The sequence below is a fragment of the Onychomys torridus genome, chromosome 1 (assembly GCF_903995425.1).
Source record: "Onychomys torridus chromosome 1, mOncTor1.1, whole genome shotgun sequence".
Classification (NCBI taxonomy): Eukaryota; Metazoa; Chordata; class Mammalia; order Rodentia; family Cricetidae; genus Onychomys; species Onychomys torridus.
Genome location: NC_050443.1, coordinates 166,418,678 through 166,436,359, shown reverse-complemented (window position 1 = coordinate 166,436,359; position 17,682 = coordinate 166,418,678). Strand labels below are relative to the sequence as shown.

Genomic DNA, 17,682 nt, shown 5'->3' with positions numbered 1-17,682 from the left:
GGACATGGTGGCACATGCCTTTAACGTCAGTACTCAAGAGACAGAGGTAGGCAGATCTCTGTGAGTTCAAAGACCAGCCTGGTCTACAAAGTGAGTTCCAGGACAGCCAAGGCTGTCACATAGGGAAACCCTGTCTTAAAAAAAAAAAAAATGCCCCCAGTTTAGTTTTATTACTCCCACACTGGGCAAGCAATTGGATGTTGATTCAAACCAGTAGACAATATCCATGTTGCATAAGGAATCCCTGGGAGAATTCACAATAAAAACAAATCATCAAGGATAACCATTAACATCAGTGTCATTTAGTATCAACCAGAAGATCTAACCAATACAGTAAAACAGTTAACAAAAATGCATAGCTGTAGGAAAGAAAATTATGGGTGATGGCAAAAGTCTGCTAGTAGTTAAGAAGGAATGCTTAGCAAGGTACTGGTTTCAGAATAAATGCCCGTACAAGTAGATTAAATACTTAGGAATAATTCAGACATTTCAGTGACCCAGACTTAAATATGCATTAAATAAATAGTTATACAATATATATTTAAATATATAATTCCATAGAGACATTCCAGGATAGAAATCATTATTGTTATAAATAAATATATCTAATATTTGTCACAGAAACTCACTCATGGGCTCATTATTTTAGAGAGTAGGGAGTACTTGAATAATTCCAAAGTGTTTCTGAAACAAAAGAAGGAGGTATCGAGGCAGAGAGGGTCTTTGTAACATCACAAGGCTCAGGGATTTAGGAGAGTAAGGTTCTTCTGGGGACCCCCATATCAGTGGCTGTGTGAAGAAGGCTAGATCCAGAAAAGTGAGGTCTGTGGTGAAGAGACTCTCACTCCAGGGGATATGGACTGTCCAACAGTGATCTTCAGAGAAATTGAACTAATGTGTCAAGATAGACATCCTGCATATCATTACACATATTCCATGAAAATAGGATTTAACAAGGAGCAAACTCACTTGAGAAGTAGTAGAAAATACGGTAGGACTCAATGATTTCAGGGCGGGGAAGAACCTAGTACACTATTTAAAGGATCAGTATATTTACTAACAAATGTAAAACACCAGATAGATCACAAAAATTACCAAATAGCAAATAACAGAATGAGGAAAATAGATGGGAAAGAATATACTCAAACGTCCTCACAGCATTTACGAAGCAGTAAGAAAGAGACTGACCCCTCAGGGAGACAAGGAACTTTCCCAGACAGATCACAAATCATAAATGATCAGCTAAGATGATCTGACTTAATATTTTCTTTAAAAAAAAAAAAAAGGTGTAGCTTAGGGCCAGCACAATGGCTCAGGAGAAAAAAGCTCTCGCTTCACACACACACCCTGCTAGGCAGAATTGAAACTCCGGCACCCACGTGGAAGTGGGAAGAGAGAAAGTGACCCCACCCAGGTGCCCTCCGATAGACCTGTGCCCACACACACACACACACACACACACACACACACACACACACACACACACACACACTAACAACATAGGTGACAGTTTTGTAGTGTGGTGTAAATCCAGGGGCTACGTTTCTGTCAGTTAGGTTCAGTTTTTTGGAGCCAGTCAGAGTGTGTAGAAATTGGTAGCCTCTTGCTTGCTAGCAGTGGGAACATAAACTGATAGAGCCCTTCTGGGGCCACTGTGAGAATTAGAACTCAATTTTAAGAAATGCAGTGGCCTGAAACATGGTTATATGTTTGTGTGCAGAGGAATTAAAAGTATTATCATAATTATAAAGACAACCGCCCACAGCCCTGGTATACGAACAATGGTAAATATGTTAAAAATCCCATGAAGGGTTATTATTGCAAGCATTACAAATCAAAATTTTAAAGAAATATTAAGAACATGATTAAGTGCATAATGTAATGTAAACAAGGAAACCAGTAAGATAGAACACTGATGCCAGGCGGTGGTGGTGCACGCCTGTAATCCCAGCACTCAGGAAGCAGAGGCAGGTGGATCTCTGTGAGTTCAAGGTCAGCCTGGTCTACAGAGCTAGTCCAGGACAGGCTCCAAAGCTACAGAGAAACCCTCTCTTAAAAAAACAAAAACAAAAAAACAAACAAAAGATAGAACACTGTATGTGTGTGATCTAAATTATATTTTTAAATGGGGCATTTTGTCCATGATAGTCATTCAATATTTATTGTAACCATAAATAGTGAAGTTATATATACAGAAAGTTTACTTGCATGTATTTTTACATGTAAACACATGGTAGAAGGAAACTGAGCACAATAATGCACATCTGTAATCCTAGCGCAGAGGAGGAAGAGGCAGGAGGATTGGAGTCAAGGACATCCTCAGCTACATAGTTAATGCAAGGCCAGCCTGGGCTACATGAGAATCTGTCTGAAAGGGGGGAAAAAACAGCACGAAGAAATTTACCAAACTTGATGTTAGGGTCACAAAAATACATATTTTTCTCTCTAGCCTTTAAAAAATTCTTTTCAAAATATCATATATTTAAAACTTTTGAATGTATATTAACATTTATAATATTATGTGATAATTAGAACTTACTTGATGTTAATGTTGATGATAGAAAAAGTAAAGAAATTATATAAAATATTTGTATAAGGTCTCATCGCACAGAATATTTATTTTTTTCATAACATGCTCAACAAATACATTTTTTGTTGACTAGGCCATGCTGAATAAATTTAATGACAAAGTCACAATATATAGTCAGTTTAACATGAGAAGTACGGAGCTGGAGAGATGATACAGCAGTTAAGAGCACCTGCTGCTCCAGCAGATGACCAGAGTTGATCCCAGCAGCACAAATTCACAGCCACCTGTAATTCCAGCTGAAGGAGATCTGACAGCCTCTCCTGACCTCTGTAGGCCTCTGCACACATGTCACACCACACACACACACACACACACACACACACACACACACACACACACAGAGAGAGAGAGAGAGAGAGAGAGAGAGAGAATTGTAAAAACTGAAAGTAAAAACTGAAACCGTCATTAGAATACTCAAAACAATCAAGTACTAATACCAAGGCTGACCTTGGGCCTGTACAACCACACTAAGGACAAGCTAGTGAGGAAGAAATTAGCCCTGTCTTGAGAGACAGAGATAATCCTGTTCCTCCCTCACTCAGCCTTCCCAAGAGCCACCTTGCAGACATCTTATTGCTAAGGCTTTTAAAGCAATGCTGCATCTCTTCAGCTAGACATATAAAGAAAGTTGTTCTAAGAACTGGAAGAAACTGAGTTGAGGGCAAGATATGGCCTAAGGATTTTAAATCCTAATTTATAACACCTATTTAAAATATTGGCTAGAATTATTACAACCTCCTAAGACACTTGAAGTTTGAATAACTGTTCGAATCCCAGTGTCTCATATTTACGAGACATTAAGGGATGTTCATTTCAAATCAGGCTGGGACATTATGGTGTAGTTCCCTCAGTACTGCACCAAAGTCTAAAGATAATGACCTAATGGACTTAATAAAAATGATTTTAGTGGGTGTGATGGAGTAAGCCTATAATCCTAGCACTTGAGAGACAGAAGCAGGGGAATTATGAATTTGTAGCTAACCTCAACTACATGGGAAGGCCCTGTTTGAAAGAAAACAAGACAGAATCATCGCCAACAAAAGCATCAAAAATGGTCTAAAGTAGTTCCTAACTTTGCCCTGAGCTTCTGTTCACAATCTTGGACCAGGAGGTCGCTCACTTTCTGACAAAGTACTTTAGAGGTACATGCAAGCTACTAGGAAAGGGAAGCATTCTGCCAGGCTGTGAGTTCATCTGGATGTGACAGTCAAGTCCTTGTCATGGGTTCTGTATTTTAGGCAACATCCTCCTGGACTACACTTTACTTTGCTTCAGCTACTGTGGCACCTACCTGGCCAGCTACTCGTCTCTCCCAGAGTTTGAGCTGGCCCTCTGGTAAGTCAGCACCCCACACTGCTCTCTCCTCCAGGTCTCCCCCTTCTGGATTTTGCCAAAGGGGACACACATGAAAATACCAAACAAGGGGAGCTAGGAAGAATGAATATCCTAGTCACATGATTTAACGCCATCTTGATGCTCAGGCATGAAATTTGTCAGAACAAAAACAGTGTCAGCTGAATTACCATCTCTCCCTTTTTAGTGACCTGTGCAGTGCCTTAGGGTTTTTTATTGCTGTAAAGAGACACAACTCTTGCAAAGAAAACATTTAATTGAGGTGGTGGCTTACAGTTTCAGAGGTTCAGTTTGTTATCATCATGACAGGGAGCATAGTGGTGTGCAGGCAGACACAGTGCTGGCTACATCTTAACCAAAAGGCAGCAGGAAGTCGACTGACTGTCACACTGAGTGGGGCTTGAGAAAAGAGATCTCAAAGCCCACCCCCACAGTGACACACTTCCTTCAACAAGACCACACCCACTTCAACAAGACCACACCCACTTCAACAAGGCCACACCCACTTCAACAAGGCCATACCTCCTACTCCCTTTGGGCCATTTTCTTTCTAACCATCTCATTCAAGTATTTCCTTAACCAGGTAAAGAAATGATTTAAGTACATGAAATTTCACCTTTCCCGTATGCATGGTTCTTTTGAGTTATTAGCATGTTTTCTGCCTGTGTTGAAATTAGGCTGGTCTGTGTATTGGAGCTCAGGTAAGTTAGCAGTGCATGGTGACACTGGGGTACTGTGTTCAGAGTGGAGCATTCTACCACCGTGGCCAGCTGGGTAGGGAAACCTGTGGGTTAGACACAGCTGTGCCTGTGCTGGGCTTTTTCATGTGGCCAACTTTGTAGATGCATTCTCTTCCATCTTGTGACATAAACTTCTCCAGGAGTTGGGATTTTTTTTTTTTTAATGGGAAGTGCAAAGTGTTCCTGGATGATTGAGACCAGTCTTTCTATACCAGTACTTCTACACAAAAATCTAAGATTCCCAGTTCAGAGAGCCAAATTTATGTACTACTTTATTTTACTTTACTAGTTTATGTTTGTGGGTATTTTGTCTGCATGTGGGTTCTGAGAATTGAACCTAGATCCCTTGAAAGAGCATTCAGTGCTCTGAACTGCTGAGCCACTCAACGCTGAGCCTAACGTGGTGGCTGGCACTTATCATCCCAGCACCTGGAGGCTGAGATAGGAGGATTGTGCTGACTTCAAGCCTAGCCTTGGCTACACAGTTTTGGGCCAACCTGGGTTCCTGCTCTAAAGTATAAGACCCTGGGGAGGGAAGAGAAAGAAAGAGAGAGAGGGGAGGAGGAAGAGGAAGAGGAGGGAGCACTCTATTGAAGGCTGGTGATGTATCACTGGTAGAATGTTTTCAATCACATTTGATGCCCTGAGTTTGATTCTTCTTTTTTTTTTTTTTTAATTTTTAAGTGTCCAACTCTTTTTTTTTTTTAAGATTTTTTTTTTTTAATGTATACAGAAGAGGGCACCAGATCTCATTACAGATGGTTGTGAGCCACCTTGTGGTTGCTGGGAATTGAACTCAGGACCTCTGGAAAAGCAGCCACTGCTCTTAACCTCTGAGCCATCTCTCCAGCCCCCTGAGTTTGATTCTTAGCAACACGCACACGCACACGCACACGCACATGCACACGCACACATGCACTCCCAACTTTACTGAGATATAACTGGTGTATAATGAACTATTCACGTAAAACATATACAAAGTTTAACTTTGGGCTGGTGCGAGCACCCCTGAAGCCATCCCTGTAATCAGGACAAATACACCCCTTGTCCACAGTTCCCTGGTGTCTCCCAAAGCCTTGTTACTGTTCCTTGCCATCCATACTTTTTGCCCACCCTCACCCTCACCCCAGTTAGCCTCTGGTGCGTTCATGTCACTCTGGATTCCTCTGCTTTTTCTAAACATTCCATCACAGGGCCATGTAGTCCCTTCTGTTCTGTCTGCTTTTGTGCACCTTCATGGTTTGGAAATCTGCTGGCACTGTACATTTCAACCATTTTCTTGGCTATTCCATGAGACTGATATACCATCTAAGGTTGTGGAATATTAGTTAAAGATGTGTTACATTCTTTTATGCTGTGGAGTATTTGTTTAATGATGTAAATATGTGTTGCATTCGTTTAACTCTGTAAAGCTGTGTTACTTTGCCTGTCTAAAACACCTGACTAGTCTAATAAAGAGCTGAATGGCCAATAGCAAGGTAGGAGAGAGAAACAGACAGGGCTGGCAGGCAGAGAGAATGAATAGAAGAGAGAGAAGAAAAGGAGAGAGGATACCAGGGGGCCATTCACCCAGCTACACAAGCCAGCAATGGATTAAGAAGTAAAGAAAGACACATAGAGCAGAGAAAGGTAAGAGCCCAGAGGTGAGGTAGATGGGATAGTTTAAGAAAATCTGGCTAGAAATAAGCCAAGCTAAGGCTAGGCATTCATAAGTAAGAATAAGTCTCCAAGCTGGGCAGTAGTGGCACATGCCTTTAATCTCAGCACTTGGGAGGCAGAGCCAGGCAGATCTCTGTGAGTTCAAGACCAGCCTAGGCTACTGAGTGAGTTCCAGGGAAGGGTGCCAAAGCTACACAGAGTAATTCTGTCTCAAAAAACCAAACCAAACCAAACCAAACCAAAACAAAACAAAACAAAAACAAAAAAAAAAAAAAAAAAAAAAAAAAGAAGTAAGTCTCCAAGTATTTATTTGGGAGCTGATTTGAGTGCCTCCTACGGCAAAGAGTAAAAAAACCCAACTACAATCTAGTCACATGATAGCTATCTAGAGTCTCTTTTTATAAGGGTTCTGATCCTTTTATGACCGCTATCTTCAGGATCCAAAGCACCTGGACATATGAATGGAAGGAGGGACCAAAACACCCATAGACAGAAGCAGTTCATGAGCCTGAACTCAGGAGGAGGGTGTGGTTAAATACTGCTGGGTGGAATATGAGAATAGCTACATTTCTGTAAGTCTCTATGCCATGGCACTTGACCCAGCTGTGCTCCAAGGTGACAGCACCCACTGTTTCATAGTTGAACACGCCACTCTATAAAGCCATACTTGTCCTATACATGGCCTGCTAATCAATAAAGAAGGACAGCAAAGTTTCGTTTCTTTGGAGTGTCAGATGGGGGTCAAAGCAAAGTCCACTTTTGTCAAGGGAAGCAAGTTGGAAACAGCACTCTATTCTTGCTACATGTTTGAACTGTTTTATTCTGAAGCTACTTGTTAAATGGCTGGGTAGAGTTTAAGCCTGGAGGGGCTGAGATATTTCGCAGCTTCCAGTAACCTTAGGTACATGAGAGCATCTAACTCAAGACTGGATGAGGGGGAAGAGGTCAGGGAAGGACTCTTGGGAAGGGAAAGGTGTTTAAATAGACTCTCATTGGTTTTCTGAGATCACCCTAACAAATACCACATAGCAGGTGGCTGAAGCAACAGATATTAACTGTCTTAAGTTCTGGAGACCAGAATTCCAAGTGCTGGGTTTGGGCAGGCTTGGTCATTTCTGAGGACTGTAAGTGAATCTGTTCTGTCAGTTTCCACTGCTGATTTGATGGCCATTTCTGATGTTCCTTGGCCTATAGACATACCATCCTGATCTCTTTCTTCGTTCTTTTACACAACACACACAGCACACACATGTGTCTGTCTCATAATGCCCCTACTTTTAGGAAGACAGCAATTTTAAATTAGGGCCCAACCCTAATGACTGCATTTGACTTGATTACCTCCATTAAAAAAATCCTATTTCCAAATAAGGTCATATTCTGAAGATTAGGACTGATGTATGAATGCCAGCCTCTCCCATAGCAATACCTAAAGTATAAGATTTAAGTCAGGATCAGCCTTAAGAAGGCCAGGATGTCAAGTAAGTGCCATGTGCAAAGACCACAAGGTCAAAGAACATAATCAGGTGTGTGTGTGTGTGTGTGTGTGTGTGTGTGTGTGTGTGTGTGTGTGTGTGTGTGTTGAACCCCTGGATATCTGAGGCTATTTTCTCAAATGGGCAAATCAAATAGTTGATTTTAAAATGATTTTAAAAACTCCAGTAAATGATCTGCTGTCATCAGTGAGTGCCAGACACCCAGAACAGCGTGCAACACTCAGCACTTGGAGATGGAGACACAACACTTGCTTTTCAGTGAATATGATGATATTTCCATTTCCCAGGCTTGGGTGAGTTAAATTTAGGTCAAGCAAGAAGGACAAAACAGCCCTGGTACAATAGTGCAGTTTTAACCATACATAGTATTTCATTTCTTAAAGGATTCATTTAAATATAGTCACTTACAAATTCGGTGTTTATATCATAGGTTATACAAATTATATCACAACTATACCCCATCTGATGTGAGTTGTCTTAAAATAAGATATTTTTCAGATATCAAACTAAAACAAGCTAATTTTTCCTCAAATGTTGTTTCCCTCTAAGGAACTGGGAATCCAATGTCATCTTGTGCAGGAAATCACAGCCTGGGATGGATGTGAGCCAGATGTCATTCAACCCCATGAACTGGCACCAAATGTGTTTATCAAGTTCAAGTGCAGTGAGCTTGTGGACCATTGAAAGAAGTAACCAGGACCATCATTTCAAGATGAGGTGGGGCCTTTGTGGTTCCACAACCACATGGTGGTCTTCTTTCATATTCACAGCCCTGATTGGGCCTCTGATGAATTAAGTGGATTCATACAATACCACAAGCATGGTCACATACACACATTCAGCTAATTATAAGTTATAACAGTATTCTGCATCTGTCATAAGCTTGGAGTGGCTGCTCACACATCAGATTCTCTTTGACTTCTCAAGTCCTCTAAGAGCTTGTTCCAACATGTTTAATTTTACAAAATTTGATTGGCTCAAATTAATACTTTAAAAAAAAATTCTTCTCTTATATATTACATCTCCACCACAGATGTCTCCCCCAATCCCCAAGTCCCCCCTCCTGCCCACTTCCTTCTCCCGGGGTCCACCCTCCCTCTGTCTCCCGTCAGAAAAGAGCAGGCCTCCCAGGGACATCAAGCACATACTATCAAATGGAGGCTGCATGAGATAACAGTAGGCTAAAGGGTCAGTGAGCGCCCCTGCTCCCACTGTTAGGAGTCCCACAAGAACACCAAGCTTCTCAGCCATCACCTCTACAGGCTCCCTGACCTCTGCAAGTCCCCGTGAGTCTCAATCAATTGACTCTGTGGGTCATATTCTTGTGGTATCCCTGACCCCTCTTGTTCCTCCGACCCTCCTCCCCATGACTCTTTGAGCCCTGCCTAATATTTGACTGCAGGACTCTGCATCTGCTCCCATTGGTTACTGGGTGAAGCCTCTCTGGTCTCTGATGAGATTCTGCTGGATCCCAGAATACTCTGCAGACAGGACAAGCTGTAGGTAGATGGTTTTGTGGCTGGGTTGGTGTCCCAGTCCCTCCACTTAAGGTCTTATAGAAGGATGGCCCTGTTTTTATATCCATTCTGTTAGCCTGTGTTTTTTTATTGGGGGGATTGAGTCCATTGATACTAATTGATATTAATGACCAATGATTGTTCATTTCTGTTATTTTGTTGTTGTTGTTGTTGTTGTTGGTGGTGGTGGTGGTGGTGGTGGTGGTGGTGTGTGTATGTGTGATTCCCTCCTTTCAGGTTTGCTGGTGTGAGAGTATCTATTGCCTATGTTTTCATGGGTGTAGTTAATTTCCGTCAGTTGGAGTTTTCCTTCTAGTGCCTGGGTTTGTGGATAGATATTGTTTAAGTTTAACTTTGTCATGTAATATCTTGTTTTCTCCATCTATGGCGATTGAAAGTTTTGCTGGGTATAGTAGTCTGGGCTGGCAACCATGGTCTCTTAGAGTCTGCAGACATCTGACCAAGCCCTTTTGGGTTTTAGGCCCTCTGTTGAGAAGTTGAGTGTAATTCTAATAGGTCTGCCTTTATATGTTACTTTTCCTTTTTCCCTTGCAGCTTTTAATACTCTTCCTTTGTTGTGCGTGTTTAGTGTTTTGATTACTATATGGCTTGCAGACTTTCTTTTCTGATCCAATCTATTTAGTGTCCTGTAAGCTTCTTGTAATTTTATAGGCATCTCCTTCTTTAGATTAGGAAAATTTTTCTTCTATAACTTTGTTAAACATATTTTCTAGATTTTTGAGCTGAGATTCTTCTCCTTCTATTAGTATTATTCTTATGTTTTGTCTTTTCATAGTGTCCCAGATTTCCTGGATGTTTTGTGTTAGAAGTTTTTTAGATTTAACATTTTCTTTGACTGGTGAATCTATTTTTCTATCATATCTTCAACACCTGAGAGTCTCTCTTCCATCTCTTGCATTCTGTTTGTGATGCTTGTGTCTGTAGTTCCTGTTCGCTTACCCGGATTTTCCATTTTCAGAATTCCCTTAGTTTGTGTTTTCTTTCTTGCTTCTATTTCAACTTTCAGGTCTTAAGTAGTTTTCTTTATCCATCTGGTTTTTTTTTTCTTGGCTTCCTTGGCATTCTTTAAGGAATTTATTGATTTCTTCCAACTTTTTGGTTGTCTTTTCCTCAATTTCTTTAATGGAGATTTTTATTTCCTCTTTAAGGTCCTCTGTCATCTTCCTAAGGTTTTTTTTAAGGCCCTTTTCCTGTGCTTCAACTGAGTTGGGACAGCTCAGGCTTGCTATGACAGGAGAGCTGGGCTCTGGCGGTGCCATATGACCCTGGCTGTTGTTGATTGTGTTCTGGGTCTGGGTTGATTATTACTAGTTCCTGATTTCTGAGTTTATCTTTGTTGATGGGTGTTTTGTTCTTTGGTTTCTGTTTCATCTTTGGTCTTTTAGTCTTTGTGGCCTGGATTTCTGGCAGCTGGTGTGACCTCTGATCAAGTTGGGAGCAGGCCTTCTCTGGGTTAGCTTGGCCTTTGGTGCAGCAGGGGTCCCTGTTCTCTGTTCCTCTGACTGGAGTGGCCTGTCCAGAAGTCCCCCCGGGTGGAATCAGGGCCTGGCCTCAGGGTTGATGATGAGGTAGGCAGGGTGGTCGGTGGGATGAGTCTTTGGGAACAGAATCTAGGGAGTGGGGCAGTTCAGCTGGCAGGAGGGCCACTTGCCTGTTCTTCCGGCTGCTGTGGCCTTCAAATTAATGTTTTTAAAAGTTACTATTATATAAAAAAGGACCCCAGTGACCTTTTGTTCCCATTTCTTTGGCACTCTACTAAAATCTCCAAAATAAGAATCTGTTGGCAATAGGAAGCATGCAGAGTGCAGTATTACAGTCAGCCATGTTATCCGAGCCAGGGTCCACACAGTGTAGAGTCACAGGAGTTACCCACTGAACAAGAAATGTGTCAAAGTGTGTTCACTATTGTGAACAAATAGTGATAATTGATAACAGATGTTTGTTGCAAAGAATTCAAAGTCCCCAAATGCCACCTGGTTGACCGTTTTCAGTGAAGTTCAAGGGATGATGGGGAGATATACTCTTGAAACTGCAGTTTTTGAAGAACCACCTTAGGTAACATGCAGAGCCAGAAAGAAACCAGAAAAGAAAAAAGCCAACTATTCAAACCGGAGGCGTCGGAGAGCTCTGATAGAACATTTGCTCCCTCAGGTCCTTCTCACAAGAGCCCAGTGAGTGGACGAGTCTCTCCAGTCAGAGTTCACAACCCTGTCTCTTAACAGAGCAGGTGATGCCTACCAGTGCTGCCACACTGGGGCAGGCCTGATTTACCACACAACACACACACACACACACACACACACACACACACACACACACACGCACCCAGCTCCCAAAGCATTCAAGTCCACAGTCTCTGCTTCACACATTCATCTTGATCTTCTCAAAAATCCCCATGCACTTCATTTTTAACGACACATGACTTGTCACGTTGGCATCTATTTTAAAACCTGTTTCTTGGCCCTTACCTTCTCATGTGTTTGTATGGCAGAACGGCTCCCCATCTCACACTGACACACAGAGCCTCCACCCATAATTGGTTTCTGTTACTCCATTTACTTTGATGTCTCCTTTATCTACAGGTTGGTAAAGCTACCTCTGGAAGATGGGTCACTCGTAAATGAAACAGATGTGCTTTTCCCCACCTCGCTGCGGAAAGATCTCATTTATGGGCCTATACTGCCGCTGTCAGCCATCGCCGGGCTGGTGGGTGAAGAGGCAGAGACGTTCAGGGTAATTTTCTTGCTGGCTCCAAGGTGGCAGTCTTGGGAGTGAGGTCTCGTTTAATTATGAGACAGCTGGGAATGGAGGACCACGCTGATTGTTACTGCATTATCTAAGAAGCAAAGACTCCATATGCCTGAGTCTGGACAATCAGGAAGATGGTAGCAGGCACCAGGTACCCAGATGTGATCCACAGTTTTGTTGAGAGACTGGGAAGCATCCAAGTAGAGCTTCCGGGGTGAGAGTTGGCAAGTAGACTCCCTGTCTGGGATGAAGTGGCAGGGATGGAGTGGCAGATGTTAGTGTGGCTCTCACAGGTAGCAAGCAGCTGGAGGCAAAGGGGAGATGCTGGGCTCTAAACTGAGAAAGGCTGAGGGATGAGAACAGGGATGGAGAAGAAGGTACTGCCAACTTCAGGAGGAGGAGGGGGGTCTGCAAGAAGGCCCAGCTCTGAGTACAAGTGAATGCAGGAGAGAGGAACACGGTGGCCGGGCGGGGCGGGGCGGGGTGTTAAAATGAGAGAATTTGTCAACAGCTTCACACCCATTCCCCTCCCCCTCCCCCTTGCTTGCTTTTCACACATTTACACAAGCTCCTTCCACGTGGTAGACTCTCTTTCTGGCAGTGGGACCACCTGGTGACCAAGCCGAAATGACCCTGAGAGAGAGATTAACTTACTACATAGGGTGGTAATTGTGATGGCAGGGTGAGGGGCTAGGCAGCGATCTCCGCACAGCTGAGCCTCTTTCTCAGACCTGAAGCACAGGAGGGGCAGAAAAGCTGTTTCAAGTCAAGGGACAGCATGTCCAGAGGCCTGGGGTGAGACAGGGGCGTGTTTGAGAGACTGTGACAAACGAGGGTAAAAATGCTAAATGTGGGTCAGAATGATGCTCAGGAGGGAGACAGAGCAAGAAAGTCAGAGGGCAAGGCATTTGGGATGAAAATGAAGAGCACCAGTCTCCTAGGCCCCAGGGCCTGTTACCCCAATGTGCGCCCAAGAGAAACGGAACTGCCAAAAGTGAACTGATGGGCGTTAGAAGTCACTCACAGTGAAAAACTAGATGATCATGCAATGTCTGCAGCAGGCAGACAAAAGACCCGTGTTCATAACATTTCTTCTAACAAATGGCAGTAATTCACTTTTGTAAATTAGGAAGCACGGCTAATTCTTGTCTGGTCTAGGTTCTGAGGGGATGCATCACCCGCTCTCAGCCACAAGAGGGCAGCAAAATAAAAAAGGCATCCAATCAGTGGTTATTTGGTGCTGGAACCACCCAGTCTCGCTAGCTTTCTCTGTCCCTTTCTGTTTTCCTCTCTCCCTCTCTCCCCTTCCCCTCCCTCAGCCTCCCTCTCCCTCCCACCCTCCCTTCCTTTCTTTCTAGTCTGCTCTCCCCCTCTCCCCACCTTCAGTAAATATGCAGAGTCCTATTTCATACTTCACACTAAATAACAAGCCCAACATAAAACATTTAAAATCCAGGCAACTGTCTTTTGCCTTTGGAAGGTGCTATGACACCTCATTTAAATGCCTCTGGGTAGTGGCCATGGACACGTGTGAGTCCTGGGGACAGCCATGTGCACCTGTCAGCCCAGCATATGGGGCCTAATCAGGAGCTCGAGCTTCAGTGAGAGTCCTGGTCTGAAGAAGTAAGGTGAAGAGGGGTAAGACACCCGCTGTTGATCTCTAGGCTCTGAGAGTGCTCGTCTGCACCTCCACACATACACACACGCACACACCACACAGGGGGAAACGTGAATGCCTAGACATGCAGCGGCTGTGTTAAACATGGCCCATAAACAAACTAAATAGCTTCATTTCCTGGGGCCTTCGGCTCTGTGCGTTCTCACCATTTTCTGAAAGTAGAAATTTCATGCTGCAGTGTTAAAACTCTGTCATATAGATGGCGCATTACACAGAATTTAACTTAGAAATCTAATTTCCCAGTAGCTTGCCCTTTCGTTTTACACACACACACACACACACACACACACACACACACACACACTGCGTAAAATAGATAAAGCGTTGATTAGTTATTGTCCAATGAGAAGTACAGGAAAAGGTTCTCTCTCAAATGCTTCCGTTTCCTTCCTTTGAATGCCATTTCTTTGTTTTGTTTTGTTTTTTCACAAACCCGTTTTTACTTATTTACTTTTCATTAGTTTAAATCCAGGAAGGGCACAGCATCACACGGGTTCTATGTCCAGTGGGTTTTGCAGGAAGGTTGCTTCGGAATTTGGCAGGAACCATGCCACTGTTCCCCCAGGCACTTTTCCCCAGATCACTCTGGTTTCCTTGGCTTTGGTGTCACTGTGCTGGTTTTTTCTTTATACGCATGAGCACATCTCTTGCCCAAGTAGAACTCCGTTTCATCTCCAGCATAAATACCTTCAATTTTAAGAAGAGCTGTGTGTTCTCTCTGGTTCTGGAGACCTTGCTTATAGCAAGCAAAAATGGCCTTGCACCTCAGTCTTCCAGACGTATTTGCCTTTTAGAAGTCCTGTTCCCAGCAGGCCCCAGGAATCTCCATCTTTATGTTTTCTTAAATATTTTGAATTTTTGGTCAGTTTTATGTCATGTGTGTGAGTGTTTTGTCTGCATGTATGCCTGTACCATATGCATGCCTAGTGCTCAAGGAGGCCAAAAGAGGGCATTGGATCCCCTGAAACTGGACTTACAGACAGTTGTGAGCTGCCCTGTGGGTGCTGGGAACTGCACCTGGGTCCTCTGGAAGAGTAGCCAGTGCTCTTAACTGTTGAGCCTTCTCTCCAGCCCCAGGAATGTCATGTCTTGTGACCTGGGTACTAATGGCAAAGAAATCAATGATAACTTGATCTGCATAAGAGTCTCAAAAGTTAGCAAGCTGGGGACTTTTACAAGATTACAGACATTTAATAATCCCATTTTCTTTTTTGTAGCTACTGCTGGAATGGCACAACGTAGGCCTTTAAATAGGCCCGATATACATTATGCAAGTTATTTGGGGGCAGTAGAAACTTATCCAATTGTGTGGGGGGGAAATCAAAAGCAGACATTACCTGGGCAGAAACCAAATCCAACATAATGAATTTAAGCGCAAGGGTCCAGTTTCCTTGTTCCATCAACCTTTAAAGATTATACACACAATTCAGTAAATAAGAATCTCTTTGATAAGCTCAAATGTTCTTCAACATACTTGTGTTTTTCCAACTTTTAATTCAGTACAAAGTTGGAGTCTGGTTTTCCATTTTAGTCTAGAAGTGACTAGAGTGTTGCAAGTGTGATCCCAGAGGACTAGGAAAGGAGGCCGAGTTGGCCAATGTTTTTAGACACAATTACAACACAGAGCCAAAAGTCATGACATCTACTCATACAATCCATGTGCCCCCACGTTTATTCTAAATAACCAACTACATTATTAAAGAAAATAATACAAAATCAAACCTACAAAAAAAATGAAAAAGGAAAAAAATATATATGTAATTGTAGTTTAACTGTCCACAGCCAGAAAATCCCCAAGTCTTAATCCCCACATCTGTTTCATAGACAGATCCACTGGTATTGGGGAACTGGTGGCATTTGTTTTGGAGAGTTGGGGGTGTCTTCTTTTTAAAGATTTTGCAAGCTGGACACTGGTGTACTTTACCAGCATTGGGGAGACAGAAGCAGGTAGATCAAAAGTTCCAGGCTAGCCTGGGCTACACAGTGAGGTCCTATCTCAAAATAAATAAGTAAAATGTTAAGTACACTTAGCTGTGCCCAACTAGAGTCTTTTCTCTGGTTTTGCCCATCAGATGCCACCAGCGCCACTCAAGAGGGTTTAAGGACCATGCTTCAGTGTGTGTCTCCCAGTCAGATCCCACAGAAAGGCCAGTAATTGGCGACAGTCTAATCCCATTGGTCGGTGGGTGGATGGTGCCTTTTTTTAAAGCGGGAGTGCGGGGGGAGTGGTGATTATTCAGGCTTCTATTTTCCAACTATCCAAGTCTGTGAGGACATGAAATAGATCAACGCTACAATTGAAACCACCTCCCCTTTAGAATATCACTGCGATTCATTTTCCGTCTGAACACTGCTTTGGTTGTCTTTCAAGGATCACCTGGACAATGGCTCTCTCCACTCTCCTTACTCGGCCAGGAGAAGCCTTTATCATCCCTGCTCCTGTAACCCATATGCCTGTGTCAGCATCAACTGTCTGCTCTCTGATTCTGCTGTTCATTGACTCTTCTCTACATGAGTGTCCCATTGAGAAGAAACTAGACTAGACGTACTGGCTGCCATATGACCAACAGCCAGCACGTGTGTGTTGGAATATGTAACATCAACGACGACCTGTGTCAGTTAGGATCTGGTAGGACTGCTGCTGTCACTACCGGGAATCTACAAACATTTCATAAATCAAAAGCAATGTGTCATCCATTATCGACAACTGTGTGTTTATTAGGAAGTGGCTAGCGCAGTGAGGAGTCCATAATGGAAGATGGCTGTGCATGTGGTCGCCAGGACTTCCCAACTGTAGCACCTGCCTCCACTTTACTTCTGTTCATGCTTCTCAGCACATTCTCCACATTCAACTTTGCAACTTATTTTCTATTCTGTTTCTGTTATTCTGTTATTTTTATTCTGTTTACCCTAATTGGAAGGTAAACTCCAGGAGGCAAGGGAATTTTCTCTGTCATTCCCTACTGCATGTGGATGCTTGGAAGAGTGTCTGGAAAAGGCCAAATACTCAATGAAATTTGTTAGATGAATGAACATAAAAAATAGTTTATGCCCTGTTTACCTGAGTAAACAGGGCATAAACACAGGCCTCTCTTTTCTTGTTGGTTTGGTTTGGTTTTTTGAGACAGGCTTTCTCTGTAAAGCCCTGGCTGTCTTGGAACTTACTCTGTAGATCAGGCTGGCCTCATTCAAACTCAGAGATCTGCCTGCCTCTGCTTTTGCTGGAATTAAAGGTATGCACCACCACTGTGTAAACACAGAACTCTTAAAGCATATAAGCATGCTAGGAATTTGGCCCTTACCTTGTTGACAAAGTTTATGTCAGTGGGTACAAGGATGCCAGAAGAAAAATAAGGGACAAATCTTAGTTGTGTAGAACTGCAGGAAGTTCACCATACACACATGTGCACACACATGCACTTGCAGGCATGCACACAAGTGCACGTGCATGCACATGTACATTTCAATAGTTAAATAGAGAGGAGTGGGGTAGGGATGTGGCTCAGTGGCAGAGTGCTTGTTAGCATGGAAGAGCCCCTAGCACTGTCCAAAAAGAAGGAGAGAGAGAGAGAAAGGAAGGAAGGAAAGATCAAAGGGAGACCTAGGGGTAAGGTATTAAGGAAGAGAGAGAGAAAGAGAGAGGAAAAGATGGAGAGAGGGAGAGAAGAGAGAGGGAGAGAGAAGGGAAGGAGTGGGGGAGAAGGAGAGAGGGGGAAATGGAGGCCATATTCTAATATCCTGAATTCAAAATCTGGTGCTTCAGGCAACCTTTCTAACATGGTTGTCAAAGCCATCTTGAGCCTTAGGGAGGAGAGTCTATGGTCTGTTCAAGACTTACTAAGAGGGGTCTGGCTCTGCTAGTGAGGGACAGTCCCTCCTTGCC

At 43.1% G+C, this 17,682-nt stretch overlaps 1 protein-coding gene and 1 pseudogene across 3 annotated transcripts in view; one reads left to right on the top strand and one right to left on the bottom strand.

Moving 5' to 3' along the window:
* The window catches only part of Cfap43 (cilia and flagella associated protein 43), a 100,970-nt gene that overhangs the window by 2,972 nt on the left and 80,316 nt on the right, over window positions 1-17,682 (top strand). For all 3 annotated transcript variants that reach the window (XM_036171992.1, XM_036172000.1, XM_036171986.1), the window contains exons 3-5: window positions 3,829-3,925; window positions 8,385-8,552; window positions 11,956-12,106. In XM_036171992.1, the coding sequence (XP_036027885.1) occupies window positions 3,829-3,925; window positions 8,385-8,552; window positions 11,956-12,106 (416 nt within the window). The remainder of the gene's footprint in view (window positions 1-3,828; window positions 3,926-8,384; window positions 8,553-11,955; window positions 12,107-17,682) is intronic.
* LOC118588176 lies at window positions 14,262-16,230 on the bottom strand (annotated as a pseudogene).